At 46.0% G+C, this 27,021-nt stretch overlaps 2 protein-coding genes, 1 long non-coding RNA gene and 1 pseudogene across 12 annotated transcripts in view; 1 reads left to right on the plus strand and 3 right to left on the minus strand.

Moving 5' to 3' along the window:
• Positions 1-40: 40 nt before the first annotated feature.
• NKIRAS1 (NFKB inhibitor interacting Ras like 1) lies at positions 41-19,840 on the plus strand. 9 transcript variants are annotated; one of them, XM_015460899.3, is made up of 7 exons: positions 3,790-3,840; positions 3,988-4,026; positions 4,321-4,378; positions 5,609-6,228; positions 8,184-8,294; positions 13,959-14,200; positions 19,310-19,840. In XM_015460899.3, exons 4-7 carry the CDS (start codon positions 6,090-6,092, stop codon positions 19,550-19,552), a joined length of 735 nt encoding a protein of 244 aa, XP_015316385.1. In that variant the 5' UTR covers positions 3,790-3,840; positions 3,988-4,026; positions 4,321-4,378; positions 5,609-6,089; the 3' UTR covers positions 19,553-19,840. The 9 variants fall into 9 exon arrangements, 8 of the variants coding, with proteins under 8 accessions (XP_005226238.1, NP_001422206.1, XP_015316386.1 ...); XM_015460900.3 differs by lacking the exon at positions 3,988-4,026 and having other exon boundaries at positions 3,780-3,840; NR_198917.1 differs by lacking the exons at positions 3,790-3,840; positions 3,988-4,026; positions 4,321-4,378; positions 5,609-6,228 and adding exons at positions 41-99; positions 17,204-18,072 and having other exon boundaries at positions 19,310-19,812.
• Positions 5,840-19,310, minus strand: LOC104976141 (uncharacterized). Its single transcript, XR_816111.4, has 2 exons — positions 14,970-19,310; positions 5,840-14,850 (listed from the first exon to the last, which is right to left on the minus strand). It is a non-coding gene; the product is annotated as an uncharacterized lncRNA (long non-coding RNA).
• A 139-nt stretch (positions 19,841-19,979) lies between the features above and the next one.
• LOC132344085 (histone-lysine N-methyltransferase SETMAR-like) lies at positions 19,980-23,734 on the minus strand (annotated as a pseudogene).
• UBE2E1 (ubiquitin conjugating enzyme E2 E1) overlaps positions 23,273-27,021 on the minus strand; it is a 60,819-nt gene continuing 57,070 nt past the window's right edge. Inside the window, exons 4-6 of one of the 2 annotated variants that reach the window (NM_001206216.2) lie at positions 26,524-26,656; positions 24,995-25,142; positions 23,273-24,064 (exon numbers count right to left, since the gene is read on the minus strand). In NM_001206216.2, the coding sequence (NP_001193145.1) occupies positions 23,967-24,064; positions 24,995-25,142; positions 26,524-26,656 (379 nt within the window). In that variant the 3' untranslated portion in view covers positions 23,273-23,966. The remainder of the gene's footprint in view (positions 24,065-24,994; positions 25,143-26,523; positions 26,657-27,021) is intronic. The other variant, XM_024986303.2, reaches the window with a different exon arrangement.

The following is a 27,021-nucleotide window of genomic DNA, read 5'->3' on the forward strand; positions in this document are numbered from 1 at the left end:
CCTCAGGGTCCCGCCCCCTGCTGCTCGGAACGCGCGTCTCAGAGCCGGCGGCGACGGTCCGCGGCGAGGTTCGGGCAGCCGAGCATCTGCGGCTGAGAGGCAGGTTGGGGGCGGGGCTCCCGGGGCCGCGGCGCTCTCGGGCGGGTTTGCTGGGGGCTGCGGGCGCCCCCTCTCCCTGGACGGACGCGCGCACAGGCCGGGGGTCCTGCCGGGTGGGCCGCTGGAGGCGCGGGGGCTTCGCGGCGGCGGCTTCGCCCCTCCCGGAGCAGTTGGGGTCGCAGACCCCGCTCTGAGGGGTTTCCTCCAGATGGGGTTGCGGGGGCGCGGGGCGCGGACGGGGCTCGCCCGGGTGGCGCTTTTCCTGCGTGCAGGTTTGGCCCTGGGTTTGCTCCGTCAGAACCACGGGTTTGGTTTTGTTTTGTTTTTTTTTTAACCTATTTATATGCCACAATCTGGTCGGCAGGTGCGAGCGTTTTCGGGGGTGGGGGGAAGCCGAGAAAATGCAGACATTTTGTGTTGCGTTCTTCATTGACAGTTTATATACTGGCTTTTTTTTTTTTTTTTGCACCTCCAGAATATTTTCATTTTAGAGAAATGAAGTGGTTAAACTCTTTTACACATTCTAAGTTGAAATGGGGCGAAGGTGTAGGAGACTCCTTTGTCGTCTAAATTAACGGGTTTGGTTGGTCTCCAGCCCCGTTCCCGATCTTGCTTGTGTTCTTGCCTAGTTGCAGTGGTGCCCTTGTAAAAGTCCTGACGGGGCTTTGATTTATGAAGTGCTTCGTGTGCGCCCAGCTGCTGGGAAGGTGGCTGGGGTCGTGGCAAAGACTCTAGCTTCTTGGAATAGGGCAATCAACATACATATATTGTATTCTGTGGTAAGTGCTAAGGACAGATGTTGACGGGAGCGAAGCGGTAGGGAGTATTGGGATGGGGGTAGAAATTTCGGCCGGAATCTTCAGGGTGACATTTGAGGAAAGACTTGAGCCCCGGGCCCTATCTCGGTCAGAGGGAACAGTGCCAAAGCTGGCGAGTGCCTGCGTTAATACAACAGCCGTGTGGCTGGAATCGAGCCACAGAGCAAACTAGCAAGCGACATCAAAGAGGTGGAGCTCCTTATGAGGACTGTGGGTTTGCAGACTTTCTGAGATTGGAAACCGCTGGAAGCGTTTGAGCAGAAGGGTGACTTCATGTGACCTACATTTTAAAAAGGATCGTTTGGGGGAATTCTCTGGCTCTGCAGTGCTTTCAATGCTATGGCCCGGGTTCAGTCCCTGACTGGGGGGAATTATTAGAAGATCCCACGAGCAAGCGCAGCCAAAAAAAAGATCATTTGAGGCTAAAAGGAAGAAGGGAAAAAGTGGCCAGTTAGGAAGTTGTATTCATTTTTCTATTGTTGCTGAAACAAATTACAGCAGTTTCACAGACTTAAAACGGTACCCATTTGTTGTCTTACAGGTCTGTAGGTCAGAAATCTCACTAGGCTAAAATCGGGTTGTCTCTTGGGCTGTGTTTTCTCTTAGAGGCTCTAGGGGAGAATCCATTTCCTTTCTTTTCCAGCTTCTAAAGGCCACCTGCATTCCTTGGCTCCTCACTTCTTCATTGGCAAAACCAGCATTGTAGCATCTTCAAATCTCTGTCTCTCTCTTTCTGACCCTCTTGTCCCTCCTTGTAAAGACACTTGTGATGACGCTGGGTCCACTCAGATAATCCGGGGTGAACTCCCCCTCTCAGGTTCTTAATGTAGTCACAATCTCAGAAGGCTTGTAACCTAGAAGTCCAGGTAAAGAACACTCACGGACTTGGGGAATGTGACACGGGCATCTTTGAGAGACCACGTGAGAGAAGATGGTGCCTTCAGCTACTTCATTAGTGATGGAGGCTCTAACTGGTCCAGCCATGGATGTGTTCCAAAGGTTTACTGATCAGATGTGGGGTATGAGAAACATTAGTCAAGAACTACGGCAACCCACTCCAGTACTCTCGCCTGGAGAATCCCATGGACGGAGGAGCTTGGTGGGTTACAGTCCACGGGTCACAAAGAGTCGGACACGACTGAGCGACTTCACTTTCACTATTGATTGCAAAGTTGGAATCATCATTTGGAAAGAGGATTCTGGCAATGTGATTAATCACCGCTAATTTCTTAATTAGGTTTTGCAGTTTTGTTTCTTAATTTGCAGTGTCTCGTAGTAATTTTGCAAGATTTGGATCGGTATTTTCAATTGATTTTGAAATTTCTGAGGGCAGTGATCATTTCTGGTTTTGCACTCTGCTTTATCCCTAATGCTTGTCATTATGGTGTTAAGTGTTAGTGGCTCAGTCGTGTCCAACTCTTTGCAATCCCATGGACTGTAGCCCGCCAGGTTCCTCTGTCCATGGAATTTTCCAGACAAGAATACTGGAGTGGGTTGCCATTCCCTTCTCCAAAGGATCTTCCCAATCCAGGAATTATGGTAATCCCTAAGTAAATATTTACTGAATGAGTAGAAGAATGGTAAGCTGGAATGTGCTCATTGTATTTAGTATGTGTAATGTTTGCAAAACTCTTAAATATATATTTATGTAAGTAAAATTATTCATATATGGGTAAGTGGAAGTACTACACACAATCCATTATGTTTACATAAACCAATGCGCAGGAGTAGAAATTTTCCTCCTGCTATGCTTACATGATAAGATCCCTAACATCTCTTTATGAAGTCAGCAGTGTTGCAGTGTTAATATTTTTCTGGTTACATAAAAAAGTTGTATTTTACTTTAAAACTGGAATGATTTCCTTAGAACAGCGGTACTGACAATTTGGGGTTGTCAGCTGTCTCCGATGGCTCTTCAAAGAGAATACTGTCAGGGCTCAGTGTTTTCAATAGGATGGATTAGATCACATTTTTATTCTCTAGCCATGTTATTGAAGCCTGGAAGGCAAACCAATATGTATTTAAGACTATCGGACTTTGTCTGTTAAGCACATTTTCTTAGTCATTATTAATCCATCAGAGTATTAGGGGTGCATAGATCCCAGATTGAATTTTATTGTCCAGCAGTTTCTTAGGGTAGGGACCGTACAAGCATCCTTAGCTACCGCTTTTGGTGTTAACCTTGTGTTAACATGGTTTCTGGGTAAGTAGTTTCCGCGCTCGTAGCTTCAGTGTTAGGAGGAGGCCTTGGAGGTCAGCTGTCTACTCTGGAGCCTTTCAGACTTTTCAAAACCGGGTTTTAGTAAGCGGCTGGGCCACCCTGTCTCTTCCTGTGACTCCCGGCCCATTTAGGGCGTTGAAGATGACCTCCTTTTATATTTGGAAGGAAATGGTGCATATTTATTATGTTTGGGAATTATGAAATATTATAATGCTTAGAGAACTAAGCTTTTAGTAATTTTTGTTTGTAAATATGAGTATATATAAATAAGTGTGAGAACAGGTTCCTTGTATGTCATGAGAGTCCCTGCCATCATCATGCATAGAAAATGGGGTGTTTTTGTGTGTATTTAATGTTATTCATTCAGAATCTTACCTTAGATGTTAATTTTTTTGAAGGATTCATACTTTTAAGAAATGAATTTTATAGAGGCATGGTTGACGTACAATATTATATGAGTTTCAGGTGTACAACAGTGATTTGCAGTTTTAAATTATATTCCATTTATAATTATTAGAAAATATTGGCTATATTTCCTATGCTGTACAATGTAGCCTTATAACTTATTTATTTTACACACAATAGTTTGTACCTCAGAATTCATGTTTTTTTATTTGATGATAAAGCAGGTCACTGATCTTCAGGTTTATGTATTATTATTGTTTTCCACGTGAAGACAGCTAAGAACCTGGACTATTTCAGGTATGTTTTAAGTAATCACACTCTCATCTTTGTTTTCTTTTTGGTGTAAGATATTTACCATGGTCTGTTCTGTTCTCTTTCTTTCCTTCTCTCCTTCCTAAAAAACCTTAAAATCCTTATCTAGTGTCTGAATTACCTCTTTTTCAGTTCCTTTTGCTGTTTGCCCTTGATGAAGTTTCCTCTGAGGTATTGAAATAACTCCTGCAATTTCTTATACACAAATACAAAATAATGCATATTTTTAACATACTTTATCTGCCAGTCACAAGTGATTAAAGTACAATTGTAGTATACCACTTTTAAAGCAGATAATTAAGACTACTTCCAAAGAGTCTCAGGAATATTTGATTTCTGGATTTCTCAGGAGTCTGTCGATTTCAGCATTTTCTCAGTTTTCTACAGTCCCTAGCACTCATACCCACCTCCCTTTCACAGAGTCTGTTGCTGTTAATCACTGGGCTTTTTTTTCTTCTAAAACAGCGGCTTCCCTCAACTGCAGTATGTACCTGTCCTTTTACAGCACTTGAATTGTGTGAAGGTTGGTATAGTCTGTGGCAATGGGGGACTTTTTGATTGGACAGTAGGGGAGAGGTGAGGACTGGTATTTACACATTCTGTGGGACTGTTTTGGAGGAAGGCAAGTAACAATAGAAAATAGTAGAAAAATCAGAATGTAGATTCCACCGGCAAACTTTTCTGACAACAGAAATAGTTTGTGCTGCCATCAATTTCTTGTTCTCTTCTCTCATAGGTGGCAACTTTCTTTAAATTTTAACTATTAATATTATTTTTTTAAATAATTCTCACTTGGCATGCAAATCCCATTTTAAAAAAATTTATTTGGCTGCACCAGCTCTTAGCTGCAGTATGTGGGATCTTTCGTTGTGGCATGCAGGTTCTAATTCCCTGACCAGGGATCGAACCCGGGGCTCCTGCATTGGGAGCACAGAGTCTTAGCCACTAGACCACCAGGGAAGTCCCAAATTTTAACTAATACTAAAAACCCTTTGAAAGAAAGATTCAGTAGTATAACTTACAGAAGACCACAATATGGAAAGAGGATAGAATCCTATGATAAAGGAAATGACATTAATCACAAATTCAGAAGTATCTGTAGAAAACTTTTAATATAGGCCATGGTCGCTGACATAGGTGTTACCATACCATAGATGATTAGTGTTACACCAAACCCTGCCCTTATAAAGACAGACTGAGAATTTTTCTGTTGCAAGTACTCTGAAACTGAAAAGAAAGTCCCCTAAGAGAAGTGGTTCTCCTGGAAGTAGGTGATAAATATTCTTGGGAAGATTTCTCAGAAAGATTGAGAGCATGCCACCTAAGAAATAATGGTTATATCACGTAAGTGATGATTATTTATCTACTGGTAAAATGTAGCATACCGCTCTGGAAATGAGTACTGTGTTATTACTGCACTATAATAATATTAGCTTTAAAATGTTCCATGTGGTTGGTGTTGTGGCTGATTTGGGTTATACATAGTTGTAGACTTTGACAATCTATGACAAAGGAAAGAATATATACAATGGAGGGGAAAAAAGTCTCTTCAGTAAGTGGTGCTGGGAAAACTGGACAGTTGCATATAATAGAGTGAAATTAAAACATTCCCTAACACAATATACAAAAATAAACTCTAAACAGATTAAAGATGCAAGATTGAAAACTATAAAACTCTTATAAAACGTAGAACACACATAGGCAGAACACTGACATAAATGTTAGCAACGTTTGTTTGAATCTGTTTCCTAAGGCAAAGGAAACAAACAAATGGAATCTGTTTAAACCTGAAAGATTCTGCTCAGCAAACAAAACCATTGACAAGATGAAAACAACGTACTGAATGGGAGAAACTATTTGCAAATAATGTGACTGATAAGGGTTAATATCCAGAATATAACAGTTCATTATCAAAATACCCACACAATCCAATTTAAAAATGAGTGATGGATCTGAATAGACAGTTTTTCAAAGAAGACATACAGGTGGCCATCAGGCACATGAAAAGATGCTCAGCGTCATTCATCATCAGAGAAATGCAAATCAGAACCCCAGTGGGAGATCACCTCTCATCTGTCAGAATGGCTGTCATCGGGAGGTCTCCAAATAGCACGTGTTGGTGAGGAACTGGAGAAAAGAGGACCCTCCTACACTGCTGACGGGAGTGTAAATTGAGGCAGCCACTGTGGAGAACGACATGGCGGTGTCTCAGAGAACTAAAACAGAACTAGCATATGAGCCAGCATTGCCGCTCCTGGGTTCCCATCCTGAGAAAACAAAACCACGCGTTTGAAAAGACACACACCACAGTGTCCACTGCAGCGTTATTTACAACAGCCGAAACACAGAAGCAACCAAAGTGTTCATCCACAGGTGAGTGGATAAAGTCGACACAGTACACACACACAATGGAGTGTTACTCAGCCAGAAGAAAAGAATGGCGTTTTGCCATTTACCGCAACGTGGGTGGACCTGGAGGCTATAAGAGACAAGGACAAATACTGTATGTTACCACTTACAGGTGAAATTAAAAAAAACAGACTAGTGAGTATAACAGGAATGAACTCAGATCCAGACAACAAGCTAGTGGTTGCCATAGGGAGAAAGAAGGAGGGGGCAACGCAGGAGGAGGGGGTTAAGAGGAACAACTGTTACACAACTTCCGTAAATATAATCTAAAAGGGTATACTGTACAGTACAGGGAATATAGCCAGTCGTTCATAATGACTTGATGGAGTATAATCCATAAAAATTTCGAGTCACTCTGCACACTTGACACTACTGTTGGAAACCCGCTCCGCACCTTGTGCGTGCTCGGTTGTGTCTGACTCTGCAGCCCTGTGGACTGTAGCCTGCCAGGCTCTTTGCGTGGAATTTCCCAGGCAAGAATACCACAGAGGGATCTTCCGGACTCAGGGGTTGAACCCTCACCTCTTGTGTTTCCTACATTGTCAGGTGGATTCTTTACCACGAGTACCACTTGGGAAGGCCCAAGGAAATCGGCTATACCTCAGTTTAAAAAAATTACAGACTTTGAGAAAGTAGAGAAGGCTGATGGAAAGTTCGTTTTCGCTTAGTGTTTTAGATCTTGGTTAAAAACAAGTGGTGTGCGACATGCACATACAGAATGATGTCCACGGGTCTCCCTTATCAGATGCTTATTTGAACACGTTTGTTGTTTTCTGCCTTGGAGTTGTGGCACCCTTTTTAAGTCAGAGTTGCCGCATGCTCCACACTTCTGATTTTGTTGTTATTTAGTCACTCAGTCATGTCCAACTCTTGTGACCCCATGGGCTCTATCCCTCTAGGTTTCTCTGTCCATGGGATTCCCAGGCAGGGATACCGGGGTAGGTTGCATTTCCTGCTCCAGGGGATCTTCCCAACCCAGGGATCGAACCCACGTCTCCTGCGGTGGCAGGTGGGTTCTTTACCACGGAGCCCCCGGGAAGCCCCTCCACACTTCTAGGTAAGGGAACTGGAGGACATGATGATTAAGGTTTGTGTTGGAAGGTGACAGAAGGCAATGTGGAATCTGAATTCTCTTGGCTGTGTTGTTGTAGTTAATGAGTCTTTTTTCCGTTTCTGCCTTGCCTTCTGGAAGATAAAAAAAAACTTGAGGAAAATTCAATAAAATGTTTGTTACCTGATCTCTCTTTTCCTTGGTTATGTGAGGAAGCAAAGAGGAATGAGTTTTCCTTTTCTTTCGGTTTAAAGTGCCTGAGCAATTTTTCTAGCATGAAGAACCATGCCTCAGAATTGTGACTAAGACAGCCCCAAATCCAGTGTCTTACTCTCCTGAGAAAAGACTAACGTTGGCATTGATGGTGTTAATGCTTCTTGTAAAAAATGACATCCATTCTCCATCCAAATTTTTAATGATGTCCATTTTCTATCCAAATTGTTATCTTCATGGCTCCTTAAAGTTTTACTTAAATGCTTGTTTCTCCAGGTAGACATTGATGAGCAGGCAGTCTTTCAAGGATTGGATTTATCTAGGATTCTGTTTGGATTGCTGTAGACTTAATTAATATTAAAATAGTCTTTAAGATGTCTCTATTCTTTTTGAAAACAAGCGTGTTTATATGTGTATTCTTGCATTTCTCTAGGTTACCTCTGCAGGGATATATACTGAACCATAGCACTGATTGCTCTAAGGGAGCTTGTGGGAACCAGGGAATGGGGTTTGGAAGAATAAACTTTATTCTGTATTTCTTTTTTATACTTGAAATACCCAGTATCCCCCTGTGTACATATTACTGATTACATTTAAACATAGAAAAAGGAAAGGATTTTTTTTTTTCTTTAAAGATCTTCTCGTCTCTTCACAGCGATCTCTGAAGAGAAGATGGGGAAAGGCTGCAAGGTGGTGGTCTGTGGCTTGCTATCTGTGGGGAAGACAGCGATTTTGGAGCAGCTCCTTTATGGGAATCATACTATTGGTAAGATTTTTTTTCTCTAGTTTCTCTGTAGGCTCTGGGAACTGGCTGGGGTCTTTGGTTGGCCGCGCTGACCTAGAGATGGGTGAGGTGTCGTCTAAAGGGACCAGGAAGGTTGTAGAAGTCGACAGAGACTGAAGGGGGATGTAGGGGCAAGGAGAAAATGTTTTTATATTGTCGATATTCAAGAGTGCTCGCACTTACTCTGTTAAAACAGGAGTTATAACAGGCAAGACAATGTTGTCTGTGGTTTCCAGTAGAGTATTTACATCATGAATAGCAGTCTTGGAGTCACAGACTCACTGACTTCAGGATACACTGATCCCTCATTCTCATTTCATACACGACTTTCCAATACCGCTGAATGGGTTTTAAGAATGGAAGAGACAGCTGTTTGCTGCAATATGACCTACTTTTGTGAATTGGATTATCTCATTCATCTATCCATTCATTGAGTTAAAAATTGTTCTGTATTTCCTCTGTGATCCAGGCTATGATGAGGCCTCTCTGGCTTTAAGGAGGTCACAGACACAGCTGAAGGAAATGAGGCTTCTCTTAGGTAGAATCATGGATCTTTGAAGTGTTTGTCAGTGGCAAGAACCCTGGAGCACTTTTCTATCTTATTGTTATTGACCATTTTGATGCGGTCTGATTCTCTTCTGCCTTCTTCCCAAAATAATATTTAACAACTCTGGTTAACTCCACATTCGGTTTTTATCATGATGTGCCTGTGTCAGAAATTCTGAAAACCTTTTGATTTCCCCAAAACCATCACTCCTGTCATAAATGCTGCATTAACGGTTCTGAATTTTTTACCCTCAGATTCTAATTTGTACAAAAAACAAATTATGCCCAAGGGGGAAAAAAGAATCCCTTTATCCTGTCAAAACCCCCACAGCTTTTGTTTATGTAGGCTGTGTCTTACGACATTTCTATTAGAAATTAAAACTGAGGAAAATTTTAAATGTACTACTTAGAGTAAGAACAATAAATTTATTACATGCTAAGGGAACACATTTTTATGAAAAATAATTATATTTTCAAAAGCAATTTAGTGAGATGATTGTGGATTTACATTTCTGAAAATCGAATGTCCAGCTTAGTAGGAAGCGGCTGGATTATCGTAACCGATTGTGTCTGCATTCAGCCTGCTGTTGTGTGCTGTTTTAGTTGAGATACATGAATAACATCTGGCCTTACACAAGTATGTGGTTGAAAAAGATAGGAGTATCTTAATAGCTTTGCACATAGTTCAGGATTTGCTTTGGTATTTCACTAAAACTCGGTCATTGATGGTTATGCAGTGTGAACCCCGAAACCACATCAGTGAGCTTGTATTACATTAAAATCACATTGATCTGTCTTGCACATCAAATGGGTTTTTTACCCAAGCATAGTTTTTTATCATGAATGGGTCATTTGGAAAATACTGGTTAACCTAGATAAGCAGATCTTCCGAATAACATTTGTTAATGTCATCACCAATGTCATTGCCATTGGGAGGCTATCAAGTTTATGCCAATGGATAGAATTCTCCTTTTTGCTTGAAAGCTCACAAATCTTATCATTAACCACATATATTGTCAGTTATTTTCCTTGAAACGATAGATTCCATTTATTCATCTTTGAGAAAATGTCTGTCAGATACCCAAAAACCCATGGTTTTTTGTGTGTCATTTAAAAACAAAAAAGCCTGGTTCAGCTTGCAACTCGGACACAAGAACTTTTCCTCCAGTCACCATTATTCATTAAGTGAAATACTTAATGCAGTCTTCCCATTAATCACATAGAATATTGAAAAGATAAAGAAACATACTCAAAGATTGGGATTTAATAAATTTGGTAATTTTTCCTGCTTTCTCAAGGACATTCTTAAATGAAATTGATTTTTTCTTTTTAGAGTGCAATAGGAGGTGGTGAGGAACTCAGCCACTAACACAGTTGGTACCCCTGCCTGAATTTGTACTAAGCCAACACTGGTTTTACCCACCGTTACCTTTGCATCACCAGCAAATGTCAACATAGTGCAAAAGGTGAATGCCTTAGTGTTGTTACGAAAGAAGTTTTCCCCATGTCGTTGTGTTTGGTTGCTCACTCGTGTCTGACCCTTGGCCCGTGTGGGTTCCCTGGAAGGAGGCCTCGGGGGGTCTCTGGCAGACCACACTTTGAGCTGCTGGCACCTGTGGGTGTTCTCAGCTGAGCAGTGTCATGCACTGTCTTCTTTCTTCTTTTTCTGTTTATGGAGGCTAACATTTGCCCTGTTTATCATTTCTTTAGTTTGTTTACATCTTTCCCTAACTCTTATGCATGTCCTGATGTTTCTGTTTCCTTTGAGGTCTGCTGTGTCAGATAACCCCCCACCACACACGCACACACACACGCACGCTCTTTGGTGAGACCTTCTGGGACCTGGCATCCTCTGGGCCTGTTGCACAGCTCTCACCGCAGGACTTCCCCTGGCTTCTTTCTTCTCTCTGGGTTTCAGTTCCCCTTTCTAGACCTGTTGTCATCTTTTGTTTACGCCCTTCTTCTGCTGGAGCACATCTTCCAGTCCTTTCTTTGGGTGAAGAATGTTTCACGATGAAATGGGGCCCTGGGCGATGACAGCCTCAGATGGCCCTCTGTGCCTGGGCACAGTTGCGACCCTGGGGCTTCCGAGTAAAGCTGTTTACTATTGTCCCTGTGACTCTCTATGCTGGAGACGAGGCTTCGATCCCTGGGTTGGGACGATCCCCTGGAGAAGGAAATGGCAGCCCACTCCAGTACTCTGGCCTGGAGGATCCCATGGACAGAGGAGCCTGGCGGGCTACAGTCCGCCAGGGGGGTCGCAGAGTCGCACACGACCGAGCGCATACACGCTGAGGTGGTGTTCCGAATCTAACCTCTTCCTGTGATCACATGCTGTCTTTTAAATGCTTTGGCCACACCGCATGGCGTGTGGGGTCTTAGTTCCTGACCAGGGATGGAGCCCTCGCCCCTGCGTTGCACGCGCCGAGTCTTAGGCCGCGGGGCCTCCATGGAGGTCCCAGAGCTCTCGTTTTGGATGCTGGGTCTTCTGGCCTCACCCCTGGTGTTAGTTTCTCCTCTCCTGTTTTCTGTCTCGGTGTTTGGTTGTACTTTATGGGGATTTTCCTCATCTTTACGTTTTGGCCCTTATATTCAGTTTTTACTTCTTCGTATCCTGTTCTTATTTCATGAATGCACCATCTTATCTCTCTAAGTGTGGTATTTGGTAGTTTTTGGTTTGTTTTCTTCTCTTTGCACAGTCTCTTTCTTTCCAGGCGCTCTTTCCTGCTTTTTGGTCTCTTTCTCAGGAGTCTGGTAACCCTTGGTTGTCTGCTTAGTAATTAACAATGGCGAACTGAAAAGCTAATTTAAAGCTCTGAGCACGTGGGTAGGATTCGTGACTTTGCTTCATTATAAGGTGACCTGGGTGGGGCATTTGTTATTAATAGTTAACCCTAGAGGTTAGCATAGTTAGGGTTTTTAACTTTTTCGGTGGTCGGATTCCCCAGATCCCTCTGCCTAGAGGGTGCAGAGCTGGCCCCACAGTGTGGGAGCAGGCCACGGACTTGCCTGTTTTCACTCTGCCCTGTTTCCATCCCAGCAGCCTCTATTTTGTGCTTTGCAGGAGTGCAGCTTAGTCTCCCGCTGGGATGGGGCAGCATGGAGGGGGAGAGGTGATCGGAGAGCTGGCGAGGAGTCTGACTTCACACGCTTTATAGGATGACAAAATCTCAGAAAGTCTAAGCCTAATGGGAGGAAGGGAACCAGACTGGCTTTTGGTGGATAAAACATCCAACATGACCAAAGTCTTGGTAGTTTTTGTTTTAAAATTTTTTTGTAATCGAAGCCCTGCCACGTTTGTGTCTTCATGGACTTCCCATCACACTAGTCATTGAAATCAGAGTGTTCATCTTCTCATCTTAACCTCCTTGTCAGCAAACTGTTGTTGAATACTTGCCGTGTACACCAAATGGGTGTTTCTCTCAAGGAAGTTACGGACGAGTTGCAGAGACAGAACGCACCCCGATGGAGCAGAGTAAGATGCCCGTTTCAAGGCTCATCATTCCCGGGAGCAGGGGGTTGAAATCGGGGCACCAGGCGTGAGCTCACTCACTCATTCATTCCACTCAGATGATCTCTGAGGACTTTGTACATCCGTAAGTCAGTTTGTTGGTCCTCAGAACTAGAGAGAGATTAACCACAGTCCTGGCTCTCGAGGAGTTTACCCTCCAGTTTCAGAGGGGACAGATATGAAAAGATGGACGGGTGAAATGGTCTTACATGTGCAAGACACAGGAAGCACAGGATGGAGAATAGAGGATAATCCAAAGAAAACCTACAGAGCTGACATTTCAGCAGAGTCTGGAGAGGATGAGGGGTTGACCAGGTGTTTCTTGAGCTGTTGGCAGTGGTTCAGGAGAAGGGCGCAAGCCAGGGGAGTGGGAGCAGGCGGTGGATTGAGCAGAGCTCGTAGCAGCTGAGGGGCTGATTTGGGACCGTATTCACCCATACGTCCATCCATGTTCACCAGGCTTCCCTGGTGGCTCAGTCGGTAGAGTCTGCCTGCAATGCGGGTGACCTGGGTTTGATCCCTGGGTTGGGAAGATCCACTGGAGAAGGAAATGGCAACCCACTCCAGTATTCTTGCCTGGAGGATCCCATGGACAGAGGAGCCTGGTGGGCTACAGTCCACGGGGTCACAGAGAGTCGGACACGACTGAGCGACTAACTTTCACTTTCACCCATACTTGCTTCATTCAGAGAGAACACTCAGGACTGAGCAGATGGATGGCGATCACGGGACAAAGCGGGGAGGAGCGACAGGTGTGGGCGGGAGGGTAACAAGTCTTGTCGGTGCGAAGGACATGCAAGACGTCACACAAAAGTGCACAGTAGGTACCTGGGAATTAAGGCCTGGTGCTTAGACCCAGACTGGACATGTGCATTTTTGAGTCCTTTAAACAGACCCTGGAAATGGTGGACATTGTCCAGAGAAAAATCAAGATTACCCAAGTCCTGTCCTTGACTCTGATGAAGAAGAAAACAGGGCCACTTAGTTGTTGAAACTACTTTAAAAATCAGACTTTAATTACCATTTTAGACATTAAGTTCTCTGACTCTTGTAAGTTACTTTTAAAAAATAATAGTAAATGTCATTGCCAAATTTTTATCTGTTATTCCTATATGGAGATATATATTTTATAGATATATATATCTTTTTATCTTTTATTCCTAAATATTCCTATATGGAAGAAAGAATCTTAACTACTTTTCAATTTAAATAAGTAAGTGGAAATAGGATTCTTGGGTATAGTAAATAAGGAACCTAGAAAGCCAACTTGTACACGATGACAAAATACTCAAAAATTGGTGGAGTTGTCCAAAAACGAATAGCTTTTTCAAAAAATGGAGATAAAGTTGACATAACATTATTCATTTCAGATGAATGACGTAATGCCTTGATACTGGTATATACAAAAGTAGTTTCTGGGGACTTGCTGGTGGTCCAGTGGTTGCGGCTCCGCCTTCTGGTGCAGGGGCTGCGAGTTCAGTCCCTGGCCGGGGAGCTGAGATCTTGCACGCCAGGCAGCCAAACAGCAGAGGCAGCGTGGTAACAGGTGCAGTAAAGGCTTAAAAGAGAATGACTGGCCTCTCGCCCAGGACTGGGGGACTGCGAGACGCTGGAGGACGTGTACATGGCATCAGTGGAGACGGACCGAGGCGTCAAGGAGCAGCTGCACCTCTACGACACCCGAGGCCTGCAGGAAGGCGTGGAGCTGCCCAAGCACTACTTCTCATTTGCCGACGGCTTTGTTCTTGTATACAGCGTGAACAACCTGGAATCCTTTCAAAGAGTGGAGCTTCTGAAGAAAGAAATTGATAAGTTCAAAGATAAAAAAGAGGTAAGTGGGTTGTTAAAAAAAAAAAAGCCAACTGTGAATTCTGTTTAAATTGTAGCATGGACTTCCGGGCAATTAAAATGTTTTAAAAGCATTCAGTTGTATTCATAATATCTATAGTCGTCATGACTTTTTTTTTCCTAGCCCAGGAAATACAGGACTGACTGGGTTCAACCAGGACCAGAGCTTGACTCTCTGCCTTTGCTTGTTTACATGTAAAGTTGAACTTTAATGACTCCATATCTCACATACATAGTTCATTTCATATCATTTGGGACCACTGTTTCCTAGGACTTTTTATTTTTTATTGTCTTCTTGGATAAATACGATTGTCTTCAGCCTTAAAAAGAAAAAAAAAAGGAAAGAAATGGAAAAAAATGAATAATTACTGGGTTCTATTGATGTACCACTTGAAAATAAGATTCTTACTACAGACTGTGAAGCCCTTGATGATCTGGCCCGTGTCTGTTTCTCTGTCCTCGTACCCCAGGGCCGCTCCAGGGGTCTGCTTTCTGCACACTTTGTCAGCAGGATGGTTCTGTTCCCTTGGCAGTCCTCCTCAGCCACTGGCTCCCCGCCTGGAGCTCTCTTGTTGCAGGCTTTTCTCCAGGTCAAGACCACCTTCTCAGTGCCTCGGGAACCGTGTCATGAACCTGTTAACATCACCGGATGGTCTTAACCTAATTCTCATATATTTTTTCATGTCAAACTTTTAATTTTGAGATGATTGTAGATTGACATGCAATTTTAAGAAACAGCAGAGATCCCTCACCAGTTTCCCCCAATGCTGGTAACACCCTCCAAAACTATTGTAGTCCCTGCTGGCTCAGTGGTCAAGAATCTGCCTGAAATGGCAGGAGACACAGGTTTGATCCCCGAGTCGGGAAGATCCCCTGAAGAAGGAAATGGTAACCCACTCCAGTATTCTCGTCTGGAGAATTCCATGGACATCCTGGTGGGCTGCAAATAACGGGGTCACAGGGAGTCAGATACGACTTAGGGACTAAACGACAGCAGCAGCATCGTAGATAACACAGCTGAGACACTGACGCTGATACAGCTGGGGGGCTTCCCAGCACTGCAGGGGGTCCCTCAGGAGAAGGAAACAGCAGCCCACTCCAGTGTTCTTGCCTAGAGAATCCCAGGGACAGAGGAGCCTGGTGGGCTGCCATCTGTGGGGTCACACAGAGTTGGACACGACTGACGCAACTTACCATGCATGCATGCATTGGAGAAGGGATGGCACCCCACTCCAGTACCCTTGCCTGGAGAGTCCCATGGTCAGAGGAGCCAGGTGGGCTGCAGTCCACGGGGTCGCTGAGGGTTGGACACGACTGAGCGACTTCACTTTCACTTTTCACTTTCATGCATTGGAGAAGCAAATGGCAACCCACTCCAGTGTTCTTGCCTGGAGAATCCCAGGGATGGAGGAGCCTGGTGGGCTGCCATCTATGGGGTCGCACAGTCGGCGATGGCGGAAGTGACGTAACAGCAGCAGCAGCTGGACCTCTTATGTCCACAGGCATTCCCCACCCAGCCCTCCCTCCTTAGTCACTGACTCACCTGTGCTCCATTTCAGTAACCTTGTCATTTCAAGAACGCTGACGTAGGTGGAGCTGTGGTTGGTAACAAACTGCTGTGCGGCAGGACCTTATTTCTCCGATCTGTGCATGAAGGCTGACCCCTTCCATCTGCTGACCCCGCCCCCCACCCCGCTCCTTCCCCAGTCGTCTCCCCTCGACAGCCGCAGGTCTGTTCGAGAGTCCGCTTCTGTGTCAGGTCATGTGTCATATTTTAGATTTCACATGTAAATGATTTCCTGTGGTATTTGTCTTCTTCAGACTTCAGCTATGACAATCTCTAGGGCTATCCATGTTGCTGCAGACGGCATTATTTTGCCCTTTTTATTCATTCATTCCTGCCCGTGTTGGGTCTTGCTGCCGCAGGGGCTTGCTGTAGTTGCAGCGAGCCGGGCCGTTCTGTAGTTGCGGCGCGCGGCCCTCTCCCTGCGCTTCTCCTCCTGCGGAGCCGGCTCTGGGGCGCGCGGGCATAGCTGCTCTGTGGCGGGTGGAACGCGTGTCTCCCGCGCTGGCAGGCGGACTGTACCGCCGAGCCGCCAGGGAAACCCATCTACAGACTTTTAGTGACAGCCCTTCTGCTCTGGCCGAGGTGGTAGCTCCGTGTAGGCGAGTTTGGACCGCAGACGTTTCCCGGGCTGTGGGCCGGCACTGTTCTGGTGAGGGGCCGGGGACACGGGAGACATGAAACAGTCTGCTCCCACAGAGCTGCTGGCGGGAGGCGGGAGGCCACGCGGGAAGGCCTCCCTCCTGCGGAGACTGCTCGCCGAGACCCGGGACGTGAGGGGCGCCTGGCCGGCCTCCGGAGGGGCTGCTTCGTGGGGCGGGGATTGGGGGGGGTGCCGGCTGAGGCCCCCCCGGGGGGGAGGTGCCTGTCACGCTGGGGGCGGGCGGGCGGGAGGGGAGGGTGGCGGCAAAGAGAGGGCAGGGTGTAGCCTGGGTTAGATGACTTATTTTCATGTTTTTAAGAAAATGAATGTTTGCACATGGTTCATAAATAAAAAGGACTCCAGTGAACTCTGGTTCCCACCCATCCTCAGCCATCCATTTCTGGTACCCAAGTGTGTTTTTTAAATATTTTCCCACCTTCCTAGTCGAGGGGCACCCTTGCAGGGTTTCTTCATATAAATACAAGCAAATAGAAAGGTACATATTTTTTTCTTATTCTTCTGTTATACCTGAGGTGGCTTATCGTTCTACACCTTGTATTTTTCACGTAATACATCTTGGAGTCCTTTCCCTAGGAGTACTCAGGATTCCTTTTTTTTTTTTTTTTAAGTTTGCCTCGTATTCATTGTATGACTATAGATGTATCATATGTAATTAGCCTCCGGTTGATGGGACACGGGTTATCTCGGGTCATGTGGTATTATGAACCATGCTACAGTGAATAATCTTAGACTTTTATTGTTTTGTACATACATTTTAGCCGATAGTTGAAGATCCACCAGCACAAGTTAGGATCTCGAGTCGAGGGTAAAGACGGTGCGGAGCTGCCCTCTGTAGGAATACAGTGAGAGCGCCTGTTCTGCAGCCTTGACAACCCTGGGCTTAAATGTCTGGATTTCGTGACTCTTCTAGGTGAAGGGTGTTTTTGTAGCTTCATTTTTGCTTCATGTGAAGGAAGCTGAACCTCCTTTTGACTTAGTTTTAAACTGATTGCTCTATGCTGACTCTGACCGTGGGGGACAAGGTGCAAAGCCGTGTTTTAGTGCAATAGCTCGCTCTCAAGCACACTGACCTTTAGTGGTTAGCACTGAGAAGACCGCGGCTGAGGAGTCTGCACAGGAAGTGGCCTCTGAAGCAGGAGGAAGACAGGGATGAGGGCAAAGAGACCGGAAGGCAAGTGAAGTCGGCGCTTTAAAAAGGAGGGAGTGACCAGGCTCTGTCAGATGCTGAAGGCAGATCAACAAAGCCGAGAAGTAGTGTTTAAACGCGGAGCACTTCAAAGTCTGCTGGACTGGCTGAGGGGGCTGAGCACAGCAAACACAGCTCTTCAAGAGCCTGGAGTCAGAGGATAAATGTTCTGTCCCATAGAGGGGACAGGGCTTCCCAGGGGCACAGTGGTCAAGAACCCGCCTGCCAGTGCAGGAGACACAGGAGACCCGGGTTCGATCCCTGGGTGGGGAAGATGCCCTGGCGAAGGACATGGCAGCCCACTCCAGTATTCTTACCTGAGAACACCATGGACAGAGGAGCCTGGCAGGCTGCAGTCCGCAGGGGCGCACAGAGTCAGGACTGAAACGACTTGGCACCCAGCACAAAGCGGGCCGGGAGCTGGAGAAGGATGTTGAGAAGGTTTGTTTCTCAGATGAGACTTGTTTGTGTGCAGGATGGCTCAGTGGAGAGGTGCAGGAGCGAGGGGATGGTTGGTGGAGCGACACCCGATCCTAGAGGGTGGACGTGGGCTTAGAGGATGCGGAGGGCGGTTAGGTGCGGTGGTGGAAGTACACAGAAGTTCCCTTCCCGTTGCTTCTGTCTTCTTGCTGCAAGCATGCCGGCGGGTCATCCACAGGCTGAACGCATCCCGACGGGCGGCGCGTGGGGTGACCAGGGGCCGCTCGGCGATAAGCGGCGGGGACGGATCGGGGAAGGACGCGGGCGGGGAGGGCGCGGAGCCGAGGGGACCGCCTCCCCCGCCGCTGGCACCACAGGGCAGGGCCTGTCCCATTGGCCGCAGGGCAGGCCTCTGTGCAGACGCCGGCCGCGGGGACGTCTGCGGGCAAAGCGCGCTGCCTCTGCTGTCCTGTCGGGAAGAGCAGACGACAAGGATAGGCGCAGGTGAAGCTGGGGGGCGGGGAGCGCGCCGGGAGGGCGGCTCCTGCTGAGAGGCAGGAGTTACAGACCAGCCAGGAAGACCGGGCTCCGGGCGCTGCTCCGTCCCGGCTGGACGGCCTCTGACGGTGGGACGGGCCGGGCCGCCCAGGGCTCCGAGCTGTGCCCCCGCCGCCTCCCCACCTCCGGCTTGAGTCAGCTTGGCAGGCGCCTCAATACCCGGATGCCATTTCCTCCCCCGGGCTTTGGCTGCCCTGTGACTGCTGCCTGCGTCGCCCAGCGTAGCGAGTGTTCGCTCTGAGAGAAGGCTCGCTCGCCCTGCCTTTAACACACAATGTTCCCGTTGGGGCACGCGCTCAGCAGGGATTTCAGTGCCTGCCTCAGGCACTTTGCTGTGATTTGGATGAACGTGAGTGGAGAGTCAGCTCCCCCGAGTGCAGACCTCCCCTGGTCGGGGCGCCCTGTTGTGTTTTCAAGGACATCTCGCAGATTTCCCAGACAGCAGGTAAGAGCTAAACTGAGACGCAGGCACGCTTGTCAGACCGTTATCTGTACCCCAGGCATTGATTTCCCGTCTCCCTTCCATTCACACCCCAGGCATTTCACAGGTTACAGCATTCCTTTTTTTTTTTAACAAAATGCACAGAGGCGGCAGTGAGGTGCTGCCCCGCCTTCTTACCACGCAGGTCACGTACAGTCTTCCTTCTCCGTTTGGTCTAGGAGCTCCTAAGTGTGACCTCTCCCTCCGTCCCTCCTCCAGGTGGCGATCGTTGTTCTAGGGAACAAGATCGACCTTTCGGAACAGAGACAGGTGGACGCCGAGGTGGCACAGCAGTGGGCCAGGAGCGAGAAGGTGCGCCTGTGGGAGGTGACGGTCACTGACCGCAAGACCCTCATCGAGCCCTTCACCCTGCTGGCCAGCAAGCTCTCGCAGCCCCAGAGCAAATCCAGCTTCCCTCTGCCCGGCAGGAAGAACAAAGGGAACTCGAGCTCGGAGAACTAGGACTCGAAGCGCGCCGGCGTCCTTCAGTCAGGACTGCCTCTAGGTACCCGTGACCGTGTTCAAGCCAGGCCGTTTGTCTGCCTTGGTCCTTAGGAAGCCTCTGATGCGCTTTCAGTTATCATCAAGTTACTTGGGCTAAGTTGTATTGCCTGATTTGAAATCATGTATTTGCACCCTCATTGTTTGAAACTTGTCCCTGAATCGAGCACCTGTGCCATTTACATCACGTTGTACTTGAATAAAGCTTGGCTGTACGCAGAGGACCCGAGTAGCTCTGCTCACCTTTAACTTTTCTCAGAAGCGGTCATCCTGGGTCACTTTATGCAGACTTCTAATCGTCTCATGTCTAGGGTTCTAAAATGACACCTCACATGTGTCCAGATTGGATCACAAACAGTAAACAATTGGAGTACTGAGTTAAGCTAAACTTCATCTGGTGGAGATCTTGCTGAACAGAATAAAGAGCATGATTTAACTTTGTTGAAATTTAGCATGAATTGAGTAGGTGGTGTAAATACGTTTACATTGCTTCTTCCTTCTTTAGGAAGCTGCTAAACACTAGTAAAGCTTCTGCCGTGAACAAGTCAGTTACCATATAACTACCTGAAAAGTAAGCAGCAAGCCACTCAAGTCGTTTCAACCATCAAAGCAGTTAAGTATTGGTTTTAAATGTGAGGTACGTGGTCCAACAACAAACTAATGATTTAAAAGGTCCAGTAAACAGCAGTTACCTGGGGTACTTTTAAGATGGTGAAGCTCAGTGAATTTAAACTCAGTTGGCTGTTAAGTGACTGGAAGGCAAGAACTACAGCATGTAAGATACAAAACTTATGTGATGGCAGCTCTGGCCGATTTATAATTACAATTTCTCATTACTTATTTTTGGTTAAAGAACTATCACTCAGATGGTTAAATCATTCCCTGCCTTCTCTTATAGTTACTGAGTGTTGAACCTCTATTTTTTTTTCTTCCTCCCAAACACAGATAAATACTTTTACAATTATTTAAAGCTCAGACGGTAAAGAATCCGCCTGTAATGTGGCAGACCTGGGTTCAACCCCTGGATTGGGAAGATCCCCTGGAGACCGGAAAGGCTACTCACTGCAGTATTATTCTTGCCTGGAGAATCCCACGGACAGAGCTGCCTGGTGGGGTACAGCCCATGGGTCACAGAGAATCAAACTGAGCGACTAAGCACAGCACACAGCATTTACAAGGAATATATGGGGGGGGGGGGCTTCCCTGGTGGTCCAGTGGTTAAGATTCCACGCTCCCCCATGCAGGGGGCACAGGTTCAAGTTCGGGAACTAAGATCCCTCATGCCACAGTGTGGCAGAGAAACCCACAAAAAACCATCCTGCAGTCTGCTCCTCTGCTGAACTCAGCTTGGCTCTGTTAGTGTGCAGCATGACTATGTTCTTTTTAAACATGTAGTGAATGGATATGAACCTCCACTCTGGACCCTACAGCTCCTCCCACTGTGGCTGTAGTTACTTCTCCACGAGAGCCACTTCTCACGTGGAGATACGAGGTTGGTGCAAATGTGATTCGGACTTGTCACCCCAACAAAACAATGAGCTCTTTGAAGGCAGTGACTATCTTAAAATCATTATATATATATATATATATATATAGCTTTATATTCTCCCTAATCTAAAGAGGGGAGGGGACGTCCCAGGTGGCCCAGTGGCTGAGACTCTGCTCCCAATACAGCAGGGATCCGGGTTCGATCCCTGGTCGGGGAGCTAGCTCCCACATGGAACAACTACAGACCCAGAGCAAACAAATAAATAAATATCAAAAAGGGAGATGCTGTCAGTAAGGGGACAAACTGACACGGTGCCTTGAGAAGGACAGCATCACCTCAGGGTATTCCTGCCAAAGGTGCACAACCTGAATCAAGTCACAAGGCAGCGTGAGAGACTCACATCAAGAGAACAGCTGCAAACCCAGATCGAGGCGCTTCAGGAATGGCGCTGTCGGCAAAGACCACACACAGAGAAAAGGAGCTATCGATGGTTATCACACCAAGTGAAGTGAGTCAGAGACAATCTAGTGTCACTAACATGAGGAATCTGAACATGACACAAACAAACGTACAGAACAGGAACAGACTCACAGACTTAGAAAACAAACTACGGTCACCAAAGGGGAAAGGCGGGGAGGGACAGATTAAGTTTAGGGTGAACAGACACTCCTGCATGTAAAACAGGGAACCCACAAGGACCTACTCTCTAGCACAGGGATTGTATTCAATACCTTGTATTAGGTCGGTGCCAATGTTACTGTGGTTTTGGACCGTGAATTTTAAATCATTATAACTAGGCTCAAACACATCTTCATCAATCAAAATAGGAGCCAGTACAATCAACACATTTTTGCCAACAAAAAGTAACTTTGTTTATTCCCCAGAGCATAAAAATCTGTGCTTCGGGATTCCGTGAACTCTGGGAAAGCATTTTCTGCCTCCTGCTGATTGTGAAAGAGTTTTCCCTGCAAGAAGTTGTCGCGATGCTTGAAGTGATAGTCGGTTGGCGAGAGTTCAGGTGAATGTGGTGGATGAGGCAAGAATGTGGGCCACTCTGCGCTACGCGGCGAGTGTCGGATGGAGAGAATCGGGCCCTCTCTGAGGACCAGTGCCGGCTGCAGGCATCGCCGTCTTCGGTGCATCTCACCGATTTGCTGAGCGTACTTCTCGGATGGAATGGTTTCACCAGGATTCAGAAAGCTGTAGTGGGTCAGGCCGGCAGGAGACCACCAAACAGTGACCAGGACCTTCTTTTGGTGCAAGTTTGGCTTTGGAAGTGCTTTGCAGCTTCTCAGTCCAACCACTGAGCTGGTCATCGCCAGTTGTGTAAAATCCACTTTTTGTTGCACGTCACTGTTGCACTGGATTGAGAAATTGAGTTTTTGTTTGCAGTCAGCTCATAAGGCACCCATTTACAGAGCCTTTTCACCTTTCCAGTTTGTTTCAAGTGCCAAATCACCATAGAAAGGTTGACTTTGAGTTCTTTGGAAATTTCTTGTGTAGCTGTAAGAGCATCAGCCTCGAAGATCTTCCCAGCTGGCTGTGGTCAGCCTCCGCTGGCCGCCCACCGTGCTCCTCGTCTTCAAGGCCCTCGTCTCCTTTGCAGGACTTCTTGATCCACCCCTGCGCTGTGTTAGCAGCTCCTGGGCCAAGTGTGTCACTGATGTTTCGAGTTGTCTCTGCTGCTCACAACTCATTTTGAGATCGAGTAAGAAAATTGATTTTATTTTTTGTCTAACATCATTTTGTTAGCAAGTAATAAGTCATTCGCAAAAAAAAAAAAAAGTAAATTGAGACATGCACATTAAAATGATGTATCACATAACCACATTTAAGAATGTGTTCCAACATCAAATGGCAAAGCGCAACACTGCAAAACCACAGTTACTTTTGCACCAACCTAATTCTACCACTGCATCTACAAACTGGAAAATGCTTTTAAAAAGATGTAGCAGAACTCTTATCTTTGGAAGAAAATGACTTAGATTATCTAACCTTTTCTAAGGCACCTCAGTAGTTATCCTGCAAGGCTGTTGGATAAATTAAGAGTAACATACCAAGCCCAGTTGGTGCTGGGTAAATGAAACCAACGTGTTCAGTCTGCATTAACTCTAGATTGTTTTAATAGTAAAAGATCTAGCAAGAAGAAAAACTACCAAAAAGGCAGAAGAAAGTAATGAATGCAGCAGTGCTGGTGGTGGTTGTAATATTGTTTATTAGCACAGTAACAAATGCAGACTTGAGTAGTCCACAACATAGAGCCAATCCACTGAGCAACCTACTCCACGCCTGACAGTTAACAGCTTAAGGTATTTTACTACAGGTTTTCAAAAGTCCTGATTCAAACCTCTCTCTCTTCACAATAAAGTAGATTGGCATATAAAATAAAATACATAACTACTCATTTTCTGTATTGGTATCCTATAGCCACGTGTCCATTTTATATATGAGATGACAGTCTCTAAAAGCCGTTAAATATCAATGTTCGCTTTCAAGGAGGGAAAACAAATTCCAATTTTTCAAAACAAAAAAGTGTGTAGTCTTGGAAGGACTTTACATAAATGGCCATGTGTAACCTGTACGAAATTAAGCTGTTTTAAATTTACAGTCTACAAGCAACTGAACCCAAATGTCTATTCTTCTCTGTACTGCATTTCAGCTAATATTGCAGAACTAATGACAGTTTTTAAAAGTTGCTATTACCAATTCTGTCTACTGTAGCAAGATACCTTAAGTTACAACAAAATCTTAGGAAATAAGACTGAATAATATCTGTTATAGAAATACCCTACTCTTTACCAATTCCCACCCTCCCCCACCCCTTCAAAACCATAAGCAGCTCTCTCTGTGACAGACAAGTAATGTGAAGACCTGTGAAAACCCAGTTTATGTAGCGTATCTCTTGGTCCACTGTCGGGCCATTCTGTCGTGCTCTGCTCTGTTGGTCATATACTGAGTGGCAATACTTCCCACCAAGGGGTCGGCTGGAAGAGAAGAATGCACATTACTTTGAGGGAAGGAAAAGGACATTTCAATCTTAGCCAGTAGGTCAGTGCCAGCCTGGGAGAATGTGGACAGGTGGCTGTCATCCAACCCCTCCTCCATTCTGGATGCCTTTCCTTCCAGACTTTCCTCTCCCCCCACCGCAGGGTTTGCTCCTCCGTGTCAGGGTCCAGGAGGCTCATGGCCCTGACTACTGTCAACACCCAGCTCCGTTCACAGGACCACCTTCTGCTCAACGGCACCACGGTCTTGACACTGAACACGGTGAGGCCCTCGAGGCTATTGCAACATCAAACTATTGACCTCTCCACTGTTTACCCAGAAAGGGCCAAAGCTGCCAGGTCGAAACCTGTACTTTCAGTTAAGCAGTGCTTCTCTGAAACCTAAACAGAATCTTTAGTAATTAAATTTGTATTTGGCTTATCTAGAAAAAAATTTAGTTAGAGGAAAATGAAGGTTCAGAAAGCACCACAGTCTGGTCATCACTAAGTATACAGCAGGGAACCACTGTCCAGTTAGGGGCAGCTGTGGGGTGGACCTGCAGGCAGAGGGCAGGTCAGACGCAAAAACACTCACAAGCGTGTCGTTTTAGGAGAACTTCGTGGGAAATATGCAAAAGCAGAATAGAAATAAATAAAGGAGGGAATGACTAAAAATGTAAAAATCTAAGGCAATCTGATGTGAAGCCTGCAGATTAAAACACCTTGTTCCTAGAGCACATCAGCTGGGGAAGCGGCTGCGTTTTTCAACAACTGTTGACTAGATATTTCTTTGAAAAACAATTAAGTTTTTCTCCTTTGAAAGCTTGTACAAAAATAAAATCTGAACTTTAGAAAATCTTAGTTTAATGGAAAAAACCACTATTTCCCAGGTGAGGAGGAATAAAACAAGGTAAACGGCCATAAGCTTACCAGGATTACAGTCTGTGAGAAGTGAGCAGATAGAAAGAAGGACTTTAGAAATGGTTAGTGCTGGGCTCCAATTATCTTTCAAAATGTCCAAGCAAATAACTCCTTGACTGTTAATATTACAGTGATAGATTCTTGTCCGAAATGTAACCTAAAAAATAAGGTAGTGTTAAACAAAATTTAAACAGCACAATGAAACTTTTTACTAAAAAACCTTTTCAATGAAATGGCTCTAATTAAAACTTTTAAAGAAAGACATTGGTTTAAAAAAAAAAGTGAATAAAGTAACAATTTAACTTAAAAAGGCCTGTGTTAAGAGACGATTTAATAAAATTGAGATTAGAAAGTATTCACAGATACAATCTCATTTAAGAAGTAATCACCAACAAAAAGCAAGGTAACTTCAATTTTTCCTTTTTTGCCTCTTAAACTGAACTATAGTTGATCTACAAATTTTGTGTTAATCTCCGCTTTTCAGCAAAGTGACTCAATTATACATACATACACACAGACACATAAAAACAGTCTTTTTTTTTAAAAATATTCTTTTCTATTATGGTTTACCCCTGGAGGCTGGATATAGTTCCCTGTATGTTTCTTGAATTCATCTTCAGCAGTTTTAATGTACATATTTTCCTAACGTTTTAGAGTTTGAATAGCTAGTCGTTTGCTGACCTCTTGTGTTAGCTGGTAGAACTACATGGCCTCAAAGCAAACTTCAGCACCTTATTCAAACACCGTAGTGGGAACATGAAGACAAACAGCTTAGCAAACACTGATCACACACCCAAAAGGCTGAAAAATGGATCAGCGGATGCGGTTTGTTTCTGCTCATTTCTGACCTTTACATCAGATCCTGCAGCTGTCTTGCAGGCCTACATCACAGAATTCACTTTAACAGTTTCCGGGGGTGGAGCCAGAAACGGGTAAGGACCACAGCAGCAGGCAAAGCAACATCAGCCACACGAGGGTTGTTTTGTCTGTTCTCTTAGTTCTCACTTGTGAAATACACTGGCTCTGCTTCCGACTCTGAAGAGGCCCTGAGCCTCCCAGGGGACAGTGACTGGCAGCCCCCACCCTGGAGGAGAGCCCGCGCCGGGGTCTGAAGGGCCCGAGGGAGTCCGAGGCTTGGTCGGTAGGAGCGTCTCCAGCTGCCTTGCTCTAAATATGGAGCACTTCAGGGATCTGCATGTCATCCGAGCCCTGGGGCCACGCTAACAGTCCCTGTACTCGTCCGTGTGTGGAGACCGTGACACTGTTTTTACTGGTTAGAAACTTTTCCTGATGAGTGGGAAATAGGAGATTACTTATGGGGAGATGTGCAGGATTTTAAGCCCCATGGAAACACACTTACTTAGAAATGGTCTTTGCCAGAAGAGGCAGTCAACCCAAAGATGTGTTTTATGTATGTTCAAATGTACTTAAGAGATTTGTCAGGATCTGCTTTTTATGGTTAAAACCCCCATTTTAAAAGCCGGATCCATCTTTCATAGGAATATCTGAACTTCAGCGTCAGTCGGGGAGCCCCTTACCTTTGGAGGCTTGAAGGGGTACTCCGGTGTGAAGGTGATATCGAGGAAGAACACGCCGCCCTCGTACACGGAGCCCGGGGGCCCAAGGATGGTGGACCTCCACTCGTAGATGTTGTCGCCTTTGGGGCCAGCGCTGCGGACAACACACGGCGGTGAGAGGGCGCCGGCAGCCCGGCTCCGGCGGCGCAGCCCGTGAGGGCCCGTCGCTGCGCCCGCTCCGGTAACGCGGGCGCTCCGCAGAGCACAGGCCCCCGTCCTCCAGACCCGCGGGTGCGGGCCTCCAACACGTCTCCGTCCAGGAACACGGGGAGGGGCGCCGAAGCCTCCACACCGGCCCGGCTGGGAAGGAGCCAGAAACCCTCTCCTCCGTGCACCGCAGGAAACGCAAACCACACTTACGAGAAACACCTCTCAGCACACAGAGCTCTTCAGAGCCGCGTCACCTCTGGTGAAAGCGTCATTTCTGACCCTCTGAAGGGGGCTCTTCCCCCTTTCTCC

The sequence above is a fragment of the Bos taurus genome, chromosome 27 (genome assembly GCF_002263795.3).
Source record: "Bos taurus isolate L1 Dominette 01449 registration number 42190680 breed Hereford chromosome 27, ARS-UCD2.0, whole genome shotgun sequence".
Taxonomy (NCBI): domain Eukaryota; kingdom Metazoa; phylum Chordata; class Mammalia; order Artiodactyla; family Bovidae; genus Bos; species Bos taurus.

Bases quoted from the DNA above. Each gene is read 5' to 3' on its own strand.
- NKIRAS1 (XM_015460900.3), top strand. From the start codon at position 6,090: ATGAGCCAGCATTGCCGCTCCTGGGTTCCCATCCTGAGAAAACAAAAC. The intron at 8,295-13,958 runs GTAAGATTTTTT...CCTCTCGCCCAG, and splicing joins TTATGGGAATCATACTATTG to GACTGGGGGACTGCGAGACG. The intron at 14,201-19,309 runs GTAAGTGGGTTG...TCCCTCCTCCAG, and splicing joins AGTTCAAAGATAAAAAAGAG to GTGGCGATCGTTGTTCTAGG.